At 31.1% G+C, this 16,639-nt stretch overlaps 1 protein-coding gene across 1 annotated transcript in view; it reads left to right on the top strand.

The window, feature by feature from the left end:
* Window positions 1-16,639, top strand: part of LOC126880400 (photoreceptor-specific nuclear receptor) — a 171,868-nt gene that overhangs the window by 35,678 nt on the left and 119,551 nt on the right. Inside the window, exon 2 of the mRNA XM_050644238.1 lies at window positions 5,636-5,900. Coding sequence (XP_050500195.1) covers window positions 5,636-5,900 — 265 coding nt within the window. The remainder of the gene's footprint in view (window positions 1-5,635; window positions 5,901-16,639) is intronic.

Below are 16,639 nucleotides of genomic sequence, written 5' to 3' on the forward strand. Positions count from 1 at the left end.
ACAGGATTCATGTTGGTTAGTAATAGCAGCCTGATTTTTGCATGAGAGTTTAATGAAAGGGTAACAAATAAATTGGAGGTTCTGTCCGACAAAATACATGGGACGTTTTCGTAATCTGATGTTCCAAATTTTTAAACTGTTCCACAATTAAAACTTCCCCTGTTCCCGTACATCAAAGTTTGTCCCACTAGACACACTTAAGGTGATACAGTAGCGATCAACAGGTAGCAAAAACGCGTTCCAAGATTGCGGCTGTAGTTTTGAATATTTTTCGAGATATTTGGCACACGTATTCGTAATATAATAAAGAATGGCGGTACAAAGCCCAATTTGAAAACAGGGCCGGCGATAACGGGCCTGCAAGGGATGCACTGCAGGCGGGCGCCCCTGTTTGGGGGGCGCCAAAAGGAACTTTTTTCTGCTAGTGCTATACAAAATACTAATGTAAAAGAAACCGAAGGGCGCCTATGCTAGTTTTGCATGCGGGCGCCTTATACCCTAGCGCCGGTACTTGAAAAATATATTAATATGTGGAAATTACTCTGTAATTAAATGCAATATTAAAAAAACGAGCCTGTACCGCCAGTAAGAAGAACAAAAAAATACACTTTTTTCAAATAAACTTTTTTATCCGATGCCTAGATTTTGTGTCATTTTGGAACTACTAACATTTTTTATTTCATTAGTAGTTCCAAAATGACACAAAATCTAGGCATCGGATAAAAAAGTTTATTTAAAGAAAGTGTATTTTTTTGTTCTTCTTAATGGCGGTACAGGCTCGTTTTTTTAATATTGTATTTAATTACAGAGTAATTTCCTCACATTAATATATTTTTCAAATTGGGCTCTGTACCGCCATTCTTTATTATATTACGAATACGTGTGCCAAATATCTCGAAAAAATATTCAAAATTACAGCCGCAATCTTGGAACGCGTTTTCACTACCTGTTGATCGCTACTATTTCCTCTTAAGCTATTAACAAATTTTCAGCTTGCTATTAATCAACGTTTTTTTTGGTACGCGGGATCCAGGTCATCCTTTAAATGTCAATTATTGATGATTAGGATAATTTTTGTCTTTTTTCAAGATTACCAAATAAAAACCATAAAACCAGAAAATCACAGCTTTCAATTAATTGTGTGTATGGCAGTATATTTATGTGATCCCAGAGTTATATTGTTTGTTTTTAGATAAATGACCAAGTCGTCTGCATATAGAGGCTAAGTAAATATAGATAGCTTTATTTGGCTTACAATACTATTTATTTCAATTAGAAAGTGTGTTAGACTATAAGAGTAGATTCTTGTGGAGTGCGGATTCGTCTGGAATATGTAAATCCATTATTTCTATTTCGGTGGTGTGTGTTGACGGAATTAATTAAAAATAAGCGTAACAACGAACAGTAATTTATTTATTTATTATGGGTAAACAAGTGTGTTTTGCTTATATTTCGAAAGGGTATTGCTAGCGAGAGCGAGGGTGTGTCTGCATCGTTCGCATACTGTGTAGAGACTGACTTGCCGGACCACCAACTATTATGTCAACTGGTTTGCGGTTTTGCGATAATGGCCAGAAGAGCCATAAATAACTGCAGTTGCGTTTTAAAAGATGAGAACCTTTTTGTATTTTAAGAAGTTGACATGAAGAGTGTGGCAATCTGGCATCGTAATCCATTAGTGTTTCCTTGAAAAAAATATTAATTTTATACAATCTGTTTAGGGATATATTTTGGTTTCTCGAAATCAACGGCCCTTGTTGGCATATGGTTTGTATATTACATGTGAATTTTAAATGACTAATGTTGTGTCGTTTTGAGAAAAGTTATTAAAAGTTAAGAAAATAAAATTAGCAAAAATAGTAATTAAAGTGTATCGCTATATTTCTAACTCGAAAAGTTCGTGTGAAGTGTTTTTAATATAAGATTCTGTAGTGTTTTGGCAAATATTGATATGTGTGTTTAAGGCTATGGGTACATAATTCGCAAATATTTTACGTGTATCCCTACTTTTTCTGTCTTTACACGGCAAATTACGTGTAGTAAAATTCACACTGGTGTAGATATGTAAACATTACTAGAATGTCATTCTACTTGAAAATGTCATAATTAATTTAAAGATATGGCTTTTGAATGTTCTTGGATAACTGTTATTTTTATAATTGCAAATTATTAATTCAGTTAATAAATGTGATAATTTTTTCACTAACTATGTTTTCAGTGATTGTAATAATTTATTTGTACAACAAAAACTAGTAATCAATCGAGAAAAGAGGCAAAGTGTTAAAGTGATTTTTTAATAATATGTAATGATTTATAAAACAGTCATCAAACCTATATGGACGTACGGTATAGAACTATGGAGTTGTGCCAGCAAATCAAACACAAAAATTATCCAAAGAACTCAATCAAAAATTCTACGCACCATCGCAAATGCCCCGTGGTACATTTCCAACCAAACCCTTCATACAGACCTAAACATCCCGTTAGTCAGCACAGTAATTCAAGAAAGAGCCAACAGACATCACGAGAAATTGGAAGACCACCCCAACCAATTAATATTACCATTACTGCAGCCACTAAACAACAGAAGATTGCGAAGATTATGGCCCATAGATCTTCGCTGAAACTGAGGTGAAACCGCTGGGTGATGTACCTCATAACGCCATTTTAGTGTACAATAATACATTGATATATGTTATTGTACTTGTTATCAAATTAGCTTATATAATATGTAATTATGATTGCTAATAAATGCTTACAAAAAAAAATAATATGTTGTTATTTTGGAACGCTTACAATTTTGAACATCTCTAACAACAAAATACTTGGATCACAGGATATATCTGATGTATTCTCTGCTTGGATCTTCCACAAATAATACACAATAAATAACTTTTTATTAAGTTCACGTCTTAAATCAATTATTTATCAAATACACTATATATCAATAATATTTAATCAATTTCTCAAAATATTCCCGACGCAATGTCAAATATTTAAAATTGTCACTGATTGTCAGTGTCTGACTGACAATATCTGACAATAGTATATTCGGTTGAGTGCGTTGTAAGACAAAGACAGATTTGTAAAATATTACCACGGCATTGTGTTCATTTTTTTCAAATCCTGAAAAAACCAATAAATATTTTTGAAAAATTTAAACGCAGAATGAAAGACTAAATTATTACCGAGGGCCGAAAGTCCCTTAGAATAAATAAAAAGTTTATTTTGAATGAGATATTTGAAATTAAAAATCACACTAAATTTTCTCTTAGTTTTTTCACCCTTGTAACTTATTAAAATAAACATTATAGAAGTTCTCAGGGACTTTCGGCCCTCGCTAATAACGTAATCTTTCATTCTGCGTTTAAATTTTTCAAAAATACTTATTAGTTTTCTCAGGATTTGAAAAAAATGAATCCCCATTTGAATAGCATTGCAGCCGAAAATACGTACCGATCCTCTTAACTAAATTTTTCAGGAGAGCATTTTAAAAGTTTGAATCATGTTTTGCCAACCCAATAACGAAAAGTAATCAACGAAAAGAAATCAAGTAACATATTATAAAGTTTTGCTCTACCTAATAAGTAAAAAGCGGATATATCATATATTATCACTCTCATTTTTAAGGGTTTTACTTTCATAATAGACATACCAAACTCTACCAAGTTGAAGAAATGTTATCTACTAAATAACATATCAAGCAAATAATCGGACATATCAAAAAATCGGACTTATCAAGTTTTGACATACCACTACTGTCCACTACAGAGATGTCTACATATTGTGCCATAGCTTCATTATGTGAAAAAACATGGGGATAAGTGCTAATTTTGTACGGGAACATATTTATTTGTAACATGTAAATTAAAAATTATCGTAAAATTTTATTTTTCCCATTTTGATTATATTGTCATTAAAATAAAAAACAAAGCTCTTTTTACACCAATTCGTCCGACGAAGTATGTACCTAAATCCTAAATCCATCAGTAATTTTATTGTGACACATCCATCAGATCCAGTGGGATCCATTCAGAATCAGCCACCAAATCCTGTCATATCACTAATTTCGATTTGAAAGGCCGACACAATTCCTGGACTCGTTTGAAAACAGGAGGGTAGCAGAAAAATGACATATGGGACCTATTCGACCCTATTTACATGATAATCAAGCACACACTTGATTAATACTCTAATGTCACTTGTAGCGGAACTGATTCTATTAAATACGTACATTTACTATTCGAGTGGTCCATGTTGGTGGATGGTCGGAAAATATGATTTTTATCACATATGCCAAGAGGCGCATAGGGAATTTTAGATATATTTCAGCTTTTAACCACAAATGATTAGAAAAAGGCTAGTTGTTTTTGTGTATAGAATATAATTTGAATTTTTAAACGTAGATACTATAGTCGTTCTTTTTTTAATTATTCTTCTTCTTCTTTACGTGCCATCTCTGCGACGAAGCGTGGCAATCATCATTGCTATTCTAACTTTTGAGACTACAGCCCGAAAGAGTTCAGCTCCTTTTTATCCACCGACTCTTTTTCAAAAGCGTCATTCAAACAATATTTAGCATCTTATATTACTAGGAGTGGCCTCACTATGGAAGGTTAATGTCTTAGACAGGAGCGTCATTTGAAATTTTGCTAGGGGGGGGGCAAACATTATATATACAATACATTATATATGCATAATACAAAATTGATCTATTTTTTGTAAATTTCAGTAATTTTCAGGGTCAGGGGGGGCAAATGTCCCCCCTGACCCTATCAAATGACGCCCCTGGTCTTAGAAAACTACATTTAGTGCATAAGGATGCACAATATTATTATTGTCTGATATAACGAGATCAGCTTATAACGAGGTAATTATCTGCCATTTCAGTTCTCGTTATAGGGGGAGTCTACTCGAGTATAAATTCAATAGGATCCTTAAGTCATTGTAGTGTAGTCTATCTTCTTTGATTTAAGGACATTCATTAATAATTGTTCCTGTCGTACTTTATAGATCGCTTTATAGTCAATAAAACACGCATATATTATCTTGATTGACGTCCAAGCACCTTGGTATTAGTAAAGAGCTTCACGCGTTCCTAGGCCTTTGCGAAACCCAAATTAATGTCTATGTCCAGTTTATGATATATTCGTTTATGAATGACTTTCAATGGCAACTTTAGCACATGGGACATAAAGCTAATGATGCGGTAATGCTTTTCTTTTTGGGGAGACAAACAAACATCGGCCATAAACTATTCTTTGGGTAATACACTTGACCTATACATTTGGTTGAAGAGAATCGCTAGCACATCAATGTGCTGTACCCTGCACATCTATAATTTTTTTCGATGGGAAGCATGTAAGGTGCAGAAGCTCAAGTCAGAAGCATTTATAAGATACAACATATCTACCATATGCAACGGGTTAGGGCCGCGTTAGAGTTAAATAAAGACCAGTACTCCACGGGTGAGAAAATACAAAAGAAATGAGAAATATGAGAGTACCTATACATGTTGAAAATAATAGATGAGATTCAAAAGAGACAAAAAGACACGATGAAGTGAAATTTTCTATGAAGTATTTAAGGTTGATAGTTGATTAGCCAATTATATCTATATTTCTTTATATTTCAGATTTACGAACATCACCTAATAGTGCAGACTGCTATTCATCTGAAGGGGACCATCCTTTAGCACTTTGCTTGCCAAGTTCGCAAACACTAATCCAAGCTTCAAGAACTCCACCACCTCCGTGGAATATACCAACAAAGAAAGGAACACCAGGACTGATATGTGTCGTTTGTGGAGACACTAGTTCCGGCAAGCATTATGGTATTTTGGCTTGTAATGGTTGCTCTGGGTTCTTCAAGAGGTCTGTAAGAAGGAAACTGATTTATAGGTGAGCTGCCTTAGTATCTTGTATACTCGATTGACTGATCCCATTTCCAACTGTCTAATAAATTTAGCAATAATTATTTTTTTCTGCAATGGCTAAATTTTGACCGAGTGGAAATGGCTGGAAATTATTATACAGTGTGTCAATTTCAAGAGGTACCACCCTCTATAATTTGATCCCTATAGAAAATTTAAAAATATGCAAAAACATGTCAAATTTATTTGTGAGGGGGACATTTTGTAGACTGGTTTTCAACTAAATTATATCAACCCTATAGTCGAAGCGGACACAACCCCCAAAATCTTTAATGGAAAGGGGGTTTAGTGATACCTCATGAAGGTCGTTCAACTTTTTCTACTTAAAATACTACTACATTATATATTTGTTCAGCACTTTTAGAAAAATCTTGGACTCAATACTCCAAAAAATTGTTGGAGTTCTGAACTCGATCCGTAATATCTATACAGGTTTACTTGATTTTCCCAAAATTGCTCCAAAAATACTCAAAATACTCCAATACTCCAAATAAATTCAATTTGGAGTTCAATACTCCAAAAATCTTTTGGAGTTCTGAACTAATAGGAGTTCTGAACTAATAGGAACTTTGTACAGGACATCTCAGAGGGTTGGTTTGTTTTGAATGTTGTATAATGTACTTATTTTCTATTATTTTCAATTTTTCTGATAAGCTTTTTATTTATAGCATTATTGTCATCTTTGAGACTCTTATTCCGAGTGTCTATGGAATTCTTGTGGTGTTTTGTTGTTTCTTTTAATAAATCTTGTAGAATTCCTTGTTTATAAATGACAATGGTAGTCTTTTTAGTCAAAACCTTTGTTAAAAGGTTTTTTCTCCAATGACAATGCATAACATACAACATACTTCCATCTACTATAATCTCGTTTTGTTCACAAAACTATATCAGTTGACTTCCATTATCATTTATTTCTCCTAATCCTTCCTTTCCCATAACTAATTTACTTATGTTCTGTATTAGCATTCCCTACCTTGACGTTTATGTTTCCAAATTTTATTTTTATATCCCTTTTGTTTTGTATTTACTATTCATATTGTTGTATATTGTATATGTTGCTTGGAGTTACTCATAGAAATCTTCCTTCTCTTCCTCTTAGCTTTGGTTTGTGGGGACGTAACATTAATTAGATACTAGGTAATTACTGACATGTTGTAGTATTTTGTCTTGAATCTCGCTCATATAATTCTTTCAGATGTTGCCTCCCATTGTAATAGAACATTTTTTCCCTTTTTGTGACATCAATTTTGCAACACCTTATTCATGTTTATCGTTTTCATTTATATTTCCTGAGTATATCATTGCCTGTCAATTTTCTACTCGGATTTCTCCGCTGCCATTCTAACGTGTTTCGCTTTTGTTGATACACTGTGTTCATTTCTTGATAAACTTGTTTCAGCTTGCTTATTCGTATAATGTTCGTATATTATATATTTTCTGTATTTTAATGCCGGTTGAGCTCGTGTCGGCTCGGCCCGAATATTTCGAGCTGGCCTCGACTGGAATTTATTCCATATTTTACAGACACAATGTATATTGAAAATACATATTTGTATTCTGAATTACTTATTCTCAAACAAAAGTATCAGTCGCAGCAGAAATAAATGAATTAGCAAAAGTATTAGAGTATGAGCTAAAATATTTACAAGCTCGTTAAGGAAAGCTCGGCTCGTTTCGAATTCAGCTAGTCTCGGATCGAAGCTCGGCTCGCAAGAAACAAACCAGCTTGAGCTTATGGCCATCCATAGTACCTACAATATTTTTTTTGTAAAAATATTACTGGTGTTATATAAGACTCTTCTTGAATAATAATACACAAAAAATGACTAGTATCTATCAATGTTATCTACCAAAATTTAACTATAATATTTCCAGTAAAACATCATCTCAAAATCATGTTCAGTTGACTTGCGCTTTATTTCTTTTACCGTCGCATGTAATAAATCTCCGACAAACATATTTTTAACATTGTTTTACATTCATAAGTAAAAAATAAGAATATAAAAAATAAAAGTACCAAGCAAAATAGGGATATACCTACAGAGCTTACACTCAGTTTTAAAATTTCATGTTTAAGTTTTTAAAATTACAATTTGTTAGGGGGGAATAAAGTAAAAAAGTTTTAATACGTAGTTAGTTCCAATTGACCCAATCAACCATTTCTGAAAGATGTTTCGAGATGAAATTTATAAAACTCTACCAGATGTAAAAAAGAATTATCATTTTCCCAAGATAGATATACAAAAGCAGGCACCATATCGCGGCCCAACGAGGTAACTTTAATTGAATTTTAAAAAGGGATTTATTTCTGTGATTCTTTAGTAATACTTTATGATTACTAGCAAGGAAAATTTCCATTTGGATGACGGCAAGGAGATGGGGTGCACTCAAGCTTTTATAAATTCACATTTGATAATATGAACTTTTATTCAAGGAAGGAAATGCCTTACATAAAAGAATATATCCCCTTTTAAATTTGTTTATAAACACAAAGTATAAAGTTATATAATTAGATTTAATAAAAATGAAAACTCTTGTTTTACTTCTACATATCATTATTAATTTCTAGAACTTTATGCAGTGGTTTCATTTGACGTGGGGCATTCATTTTTTTTTTATAATACACTCACCGGAACAAAATTCCGCCACTAAAAATGTTTGATTTAGTTTGACAATTTATAACTTTATTATTTGTACTCCGATTTTTGCATCAAGATTCTTGCATCAGTTTGTAGGTACATGTATTGATATCGTTTGTTATTATTCCGGCAACACAATTTATTTGCTTACATGGCATTATACGGGGGTGAATTGAAGCGTTGTATTTTCTCATAACTTAAACAAATTCTGTGAAAAAATTGAAGGGTGATTTTGTTTCATAGTCCTGTCATATTATGGTTTTACAAGTGTAAACACAAAAGATTACATAGTGGTAGCAAAATGTAATAAATGTAATGATCTAGGACACGTAAGCAAACACTGTAATAAAGAAACAACATGTAACCATTGTGGTGAAAATCACGAAAGAAAAAATTGTAATAAAACAGGACAGCCAAAGGTATGCATACCTTGCAAACACAGAGGAAAACAATGTAATAAAGAAAATAAAAATTGTACAACTTATGCTCTACTTTTAAATCGGCTAATTCAAAAAACAGACTATGGTACATAAATATTATTTAAAATTTAATTAAAATTAAAATTAAAATGAAAATTAAAATTAAATTTGAAATTAAAATTAAATTAAAATTAAATTTTATAACATTAAAAATTAATATAATAAAAAATAAAAAATTTCAAAAACATAAAAACCAATGTGATGCAATGGTTAAAAACAGAGTCATGAGAACAAAAAATCATACTTTAAATGCTAAAAATACAAAAAATATAAATCATAATATAAAACAAAAATACTTTAAAAATAATAAAAATTATTGTATCAGAGAAGAGGGAATAAACTCAGATAAAATAATTAAAAATAATAAAATACACAGATATGGTGATAAAATACTAAAAATGAAAATTTATTCGATTCTAATAAACACGGAAACCAAAATGAAATTAATAAAAAAAAAACAAACCAAATTAATTAATGACAAACAAAACATTCAATATAAAAATAGGACAAATAAATGGTATGAGAAGTATCACAGTACTACATGAAATAAGAAAAACAGCAGAAGAAAATAGTCTTGATATGGTTTGCATTCAAGAACCATACACAAGACTAGGAAAAATTCAACACATGCCAGTTAATGCACAATGTGCAAGCATAGGAGAAAATCCAATGGCGGTAACCGTATTATTCAATAAAAATATGAGACTTCTAATTCTAAAACAATTTAGTGATCGACACTGTATCTGTGTAGAATTGCTAACAAAAGCAGGTAAATTTATCATAGCTAACCTATATTGTCAGTTCTGTGAAGATATTGATGAATACGTGGAAAAGATAAGAGCTATATTTATAACGTATAGAGAGGAAAAAGATATAGTTGTAGCAGACGTAAATGCAAAATCAATATTGTGGAATTCAACTCAAACAGATCAAAAAGGATTATTAGTAGAAGATATGATTAATGAACTAGAGTTGATAGTACACAATAAACCAGGAAACCCACCAACTTTTCAAAACAGAGCTGGTGCGGCTAGCAATATAGATATAACAATATCAAATGTTGCAGTAGCACACCTAGTTAAGGATTGGAAAGTGATGGAGCATGCAACAATAAGTGATCACAACCTTATAACTTTCAATCTTAATAACCTAAATCCACGTAATACGGAAATATCTTCGGTAAGATACAATATAGGTAAAGCAAATTATGAACTGTTAAAGTCTGAGTTTCGACCACCTTGTCTGGTACAAAGGGGATCTAATATAAATATTGCAACAAAAGAATTAACCAAACAAATTAAAAAAGCAATGGATATAGCAATACCAAAAATAAAAGAAAATAGTAAAGTAAAAAACTCAGCCTGGAAGGAAAACCTCACAAGAATGAGAAGCAGAGTTAGATATGCGCGAAAGCGATATCAACGATGTGGTATCTATCTTGAGAGGCAAATCCTTCTAGGTGAATATAGAAGACTAAAACAAGAATATAAACAAGAAATAAAAATAACAAAAGCTAAAAGTTGGGAAACCTTCGTATCAAGACACTTAGAATTAGATATGTGGGGAATATCATATAAAATAGTTTCTAAAAAAATTAGATGTCCGACAATGCTTTCTACTTTAAAAAAAGAAGATGGAACATTTACAGAAAGTTGGGAAGAATCGGCCGAAACATTACTTAATGTATTATTACCTCCAGATAAATTAGAAGGAGAAACAGTAGAACAAAGAAATATAAGAGAAGAAATGATACAAGAATACCAAATAGAAGAAGAAAGAGAAATAGAGGAATTCACAGAAGAAGAAGTATATGAAAGTATGAGAGAAATGAAAAGAAAGAAGGCACCTGGACCGGATAATATTCATGTTGAAATACTTCAAGCATTGTCGGAACAAATAATTCCAGTACTAACATCATTATATAATGAATGTCTTAGACAAAGAAGGTTTCCCAATAATTTTAAACAAGCAGAAGTTATAATAATACATAAAGGGGAAGATAAAGATCCTGCCTTACCGAAATCATATAGACCGGTATGTTTATTGAATACAATGGGAAAATTACAAGAAAAATTACTATGTAAAAAATTAAATCAAATAAGAACAGAAATTGGATTACATCCTGGTCAGTATGGTTTTAGGAAAGGTAGATCAACAGAAGATGCAATAAATAAAGTATTTGAAATAGTAAACGAAAGCATAAAAAAGTATGTTTTAATGATCTTTATAGACGTGTCTGGGGCTTTTGACAATCTTTGGTGGCCGTCATTCTTTGAAAGACTTCGAAGAATGAGATGTCCAAAGAATCTGTACGGAAGTCTCAGAAACTACTGTCAAGACCGATATGCAAGCCTAAGCTGTCCAACAGGAAAAAAGACAAAACATATCACAAAAGGATGTCCACAAGGATCAGTTTGTGGACCTATGTTCTGGGATGTAATGCTAGAGGAACTGTTGGAACAATTGACTATAGATCCTGAAGTGCTTGGAAGCATAGCATATGCAGATGATTTGTTGTTGATCATAGATGCAAACTCAAGAAGAGAATTAGAAAATAAATCAAATGAAGTATTAATAAGAGTAAATGATTGGATGAATAAAGTAAAATTAACAATATCAGATTCAAAAACAACATATAGTTTAATAAAAGGAAATTTAGAAAGAGATCCAATTATAAAAATTAGAGGGAAAACAATAAAAAGAAAAATGGAAACAAGATATTTAGGTATTATAATAGACGAACAAAAATTATTTACAAAACACATGAATTGTGTCTGTGAAAAGGCAACAAAGATCATGCATAGCATTGCTAGTCTAGCACAGAAGGAATATAGAATTTCGTTCCGACAGATGAGAATATACCTAAGTACAATACTTGCATCAATTGTAGGGTACGGTTCAAGTGTATGGGCACATAGATTAATAAATAAAAAAAACGCAGAAAAATTAAATAGAGCTCAGAGAGGATTTCTTGTAAGAATGACGGGAGCATTTGGAACAACTGCAACACAGGCACTCACAGTTTTAACTGGAGTAATGCCAATGCATTTAGAAACACAAAAAAGAGCATGTAATTATTGGCTAAAAAAAGAAAAATATGAAAAAATAATACAAATAATAGGATTAGATATAAGAAATAAAAGAGAATTAAAAGAAATAATAAATAGAAAAAGACAAAATGAATGGGAAAATTCAACAAAATCTAGACGTTTATACAATTTTATACCAATATTAGAAAACATTCCAAATTATTTTAATCCAAAACAAGGTTTAATACACTTTTTAACAGGACATGGACCGTACCCAACATATTTGGAAAGATTTAACTTAAAAGATGATGCATATTGTGAATGTGGAGAACTAGGTACACCAGAACATATAGTGTTACATTGTGAAAATACTATAGAAAATGAAGAACACAGAGAAATGAGAAGAAGATTAGAAAGAATTGAAATAAGAGATATATTACAAAATGAAGAATATTTTGAAATATTAAACAATCTCACACAAATAATATCTAAAAAACAACAAGAAATCTATAATAATAGAAGAAGACAACCAATAATCCAACCCTGATGAAGTTGAGTAAGATAAAGTTAAAATAAATAAAATAAAATATAAATTCAAAAATAGATATTTACAATTATAATAATAATAATTCAATATAAAATAAATAAATAAAAATAATAATTCAATACATAATTCATAAAAAAAAATAAAAAAAAAAAAAAACTACCAACTCTCTTCTGAAAATAGAGGGACTGTCTTTATAACTTAGAAGGGAGTTGATAGTACCAAAAATATTTTAAATTGTTTATTTAAATTTGTTTGTTATACGTAATTAAGAGATTATGGCAAATTGTTATTGTAAAAATAGATTTAATAGTTGAGTAAAAAATGTAAAAATATAAAAAAAAAATATCTGTAATCCCATCAGGAAAAAACGACCTGGATTAGTCACTAGAGGCCAGGTCATATGTATAAATAATAAATAAAAAAAAAAAAAAGTCCTGTCATATTATTTCGGAGACATTACTAAAATTTTGTTTTTTGAATTATCCGAATATCTCTTTTGTTGTAAGAGCTGTACGATTTTTTGTAAAAAAAACACTGATTGACTCTGATAAAAACACTAAACATAAATATCTTAAATATAGGATTGATAAGACTAGAATGGCCCGCATGCACCACAGATCTAAATCCCATTAAGCATTTATGGGATGTTATGGCCCTAGTAGAGGAATATCGGGCTATTCCCCATGCAAGGATAACACATCTTTATTCGATGCCAAACAGAATGCGCGTAGTCGTTGCTACGAGAGGTGGACACACCCGCTATTAAATTGTTTTGTTTTGTTGTTAATTTTGTTTTATGTTGTTAATTTTAGTGGGTTTGATATTTTTAATTAAATAAACCTTCAAAAGAAAAGAGATATTCGGATAATTCAAAAAACAAAATCTTAGGAATATATACAAGATAATACAAAAGAAGTATGCAACAAAATCAGCCCTCCAATTTTTCGACAGAATTTTTAAAGTTAGGAGAAAATACAACGCTTCCATTCACCCCCGTATAACGCCATTTAGCAAATATTTTTTGTTGCCGGAATAATAACAAACGACATCAATACATGTACCTACCTACAAACTGATGCAAGAATTTTGAAAATCGGAGTACAAATAATAAAGTTATAAATTGTCAAACTTAATCAAACATTTTTAGTGGCGGAATTAGAAAAAGGGAAAAAAACGTTAAAATAAAGTTTAAAAACTAATAATAGATGGAGAAGAAAATGTAATAGAGACAGAAACCAACTGGAAACCATACACTGGTAAAAATATATGATGGACATGGCAAAGAAAAAAAAAACATAAAAATCAAAACAAAAAGAATAAGTCCCCAAACACAATTATTAATGGAAAAGAGGAGAATAATGCAAAGTAATAAAAGCAAAGAACACTTTTAATTTAAATAAATAAGTAAAAGAATTCAAAAATCTATTAGGACGGATAACCGAAAGCATAAAAGTGCACAAATCATTGAGGATAGCAAGAGCCTCAAAGTTCTAAGGACAAAATTAACAAAAATGGCAAAAAGCATCACAATCACAATTAAAGGATAAGAATGGAAATATCATCAACAACAGATGAATTACTAAGAATTGTAGAAGATTTCTATAAAGAACTATACAAAAGTCAACTATACCTACGAAATGCTACGAATGTCAACAAAACCATGATAAGCAACTAACAGAAAAGTTAGAAAACTCAGGAAAAAATTAGCCAGTCAAGAACAAAGTTTCTTTTAGGTTTTTTGAATCATTCCAAACAGAAAAGGTTTTTAGTGACTTTTCTCTTAGGTTAATAGTTTTTGACATATAAGCGATTAAAAATTTAAAAATTGCGAAATCGGTTATTTTTATCCCTCAAAAACTATGTGAAAACTGAAAATTTCAATGTTTCTGAGGTAGGTAGATGGTAGATATTCTTTAAACATCAATTGATGAAATCCCGAAGAGTTTTTTGTAATACAATAACGAAAACCCCTTTGTTTTTTAATTGCTAATCAAGCGGGCGCGACACTATTTTTAACCGTTGCATGTAGTAATATGTAATTGTAATTAATATGCGTAAATACAGTGCGGTGGAATAAGTGTTACCCCTCCCCTGTAAACTTATTTATTTTAAGAATATAAGCAAAATGCTCGGACAGGTCGATTTTTAAAATAATTATAGTATATTATAGCATCAATGTTTCGAACTTTACGCGATCCCTCTTCAGGTGAGAGGCACAACTTTGATTTTTTATATGGCAAAGTACATCATATGACACCTCATTTAAAAGCTTTTGAAATACTGATTACAAAAATGTATAATACTTTAATCCTTTTTAAGGGCGTAGGCGCAAAATTTTGTTCGAATTATTTTTAAACACATTTATTTTTTTTTTCGAATCGTGAAAAAACTATTTTGAAAAATTTAAACGCAGAATGAAAGATTACATTATTACCGAGACAGAAAGTCCCTTAGAATAAACAACAAGTTTCTTTTGAATGAGATATTTGAAATTAAAAATCAGACTAAATTTTCTCTTTTTTTTCACCCCTGTGACTTATTAAAATAATGATTATAGAAGTTTTCAGGGACGTTTGACCCTCGATAATATTGTAATATTTCATTCTGCGTTTAAATTTTTCAAAATACTTATTAGTTTTCTCAGGATTAGAAAAAAATCAAAACAAATTTTGCGCCTACCACCTTAAAAAGGATTGAAGTATTATGCATTTTTGTAATCAGTATGTCAAAATCTTTTAAATGAGGTGTCACATGATTTCCCATTTAAAAAAAAATAAAGTTGTGCCTGTCACCTGAAGAGGGATCGTGTAAAGTTCGAAACATTGATGCTATAATATATTATGATTAGTTTAAAAATTGACTTGTCCGAGCGCTTTGCTTATATTCTTAAAATAAATAATTTAAAAGGGGGAGGTAACACTTATTCCACCGCACTGTATATGTGCGGAAAAATATTCTGATTTAATTTTTTTCACCATCTTGCTTGAAAAGGTTCCCTATTAACAAATTTGCATGTTACCATGGTCAAAAATAAGTTAAAAGTTGTTTAAGCAATTTTTTTTAACTTGGAAATTTTCCGCATATACAGTGTGTAACAAAAATGTTGGTCATAAATTAAATTACATATTCTAGGAAAAAAAATAGCTCGATTGAAACCTAACTTACCTTAGAACAAATGTTCACATATAAAAGTTACAGCCCTTTGAAGTTACAAAATGAAAATCGATTTTTTTCAACATATAGAAAACTCTTAGAGATTTTTTATTGAAAATGAACATGTGGCATTCTTATAACAGGAACATCTTAAAAAAAGATAACAGTGAAATTTGAACACCCTATAAAATGTTATGGGGTTTTGCTCCCTCAAACCTGCCCCCAAACTATTGTGTACGTTCTAATTAAATTATTACATATTGTGATATCATTAGTTAAACACAATGTTTCTTAGTACTTTTTCGAAAAGCCAGTTTTTATCATGCATTTTTGTTACACTCTGTATATGTGGAAAATTTTCAAGTTAAAAAAAGTTTTTTAAAAAAAATTTTACCCTGCCAACATGCAAATTTGTTAATAAGGAACTTTTTAAGTTGATTTGAATATAAATTTTGGATAGACACAATACGTGACAAATCTGGTACCAAGCGAGAATCCAAAAATCTCCTGCAACGAAATAGCATTCATTCATAAATATAAATACTTAGGTCACGAAATCCTGATTGCCAGAGACAATCAAACTGCTGAACTGCAAAGAAGAATCACTTTAGCATGGGCCGCATATGGAGCTCTATCAGAGATCTTTAAGACCAACATGCCAAATTATTTGAAAAAGAAATGGCTCAACCAATATGTGCTTCCAGTAACACTTTTCTTAACGCAGACCACAGCAACCAAACTCAGAGTGGTCCAAAGCAGAACGGAACGGTCGTTACTTGGACTGACTCTCAAAAACATGGTTTAGCCCAATCGGGATAGCATTTGACCTTGCATTACGAGCTGCCAAAAATTTTATTTTT

This window comes from Diabrotica virgifera, chromosome 2 (genome assembly GCF_917563875.1).
Source record: "Diabrotica virgifera virgifera chromosome 2, PGI_DIABVI_V3a".
NCBI lineage: Eukaryota > Metazoa > Arthropoda > Insecta > Coleoptera > Chrysomelidae > Diabrotica > Diabrotica virgifera.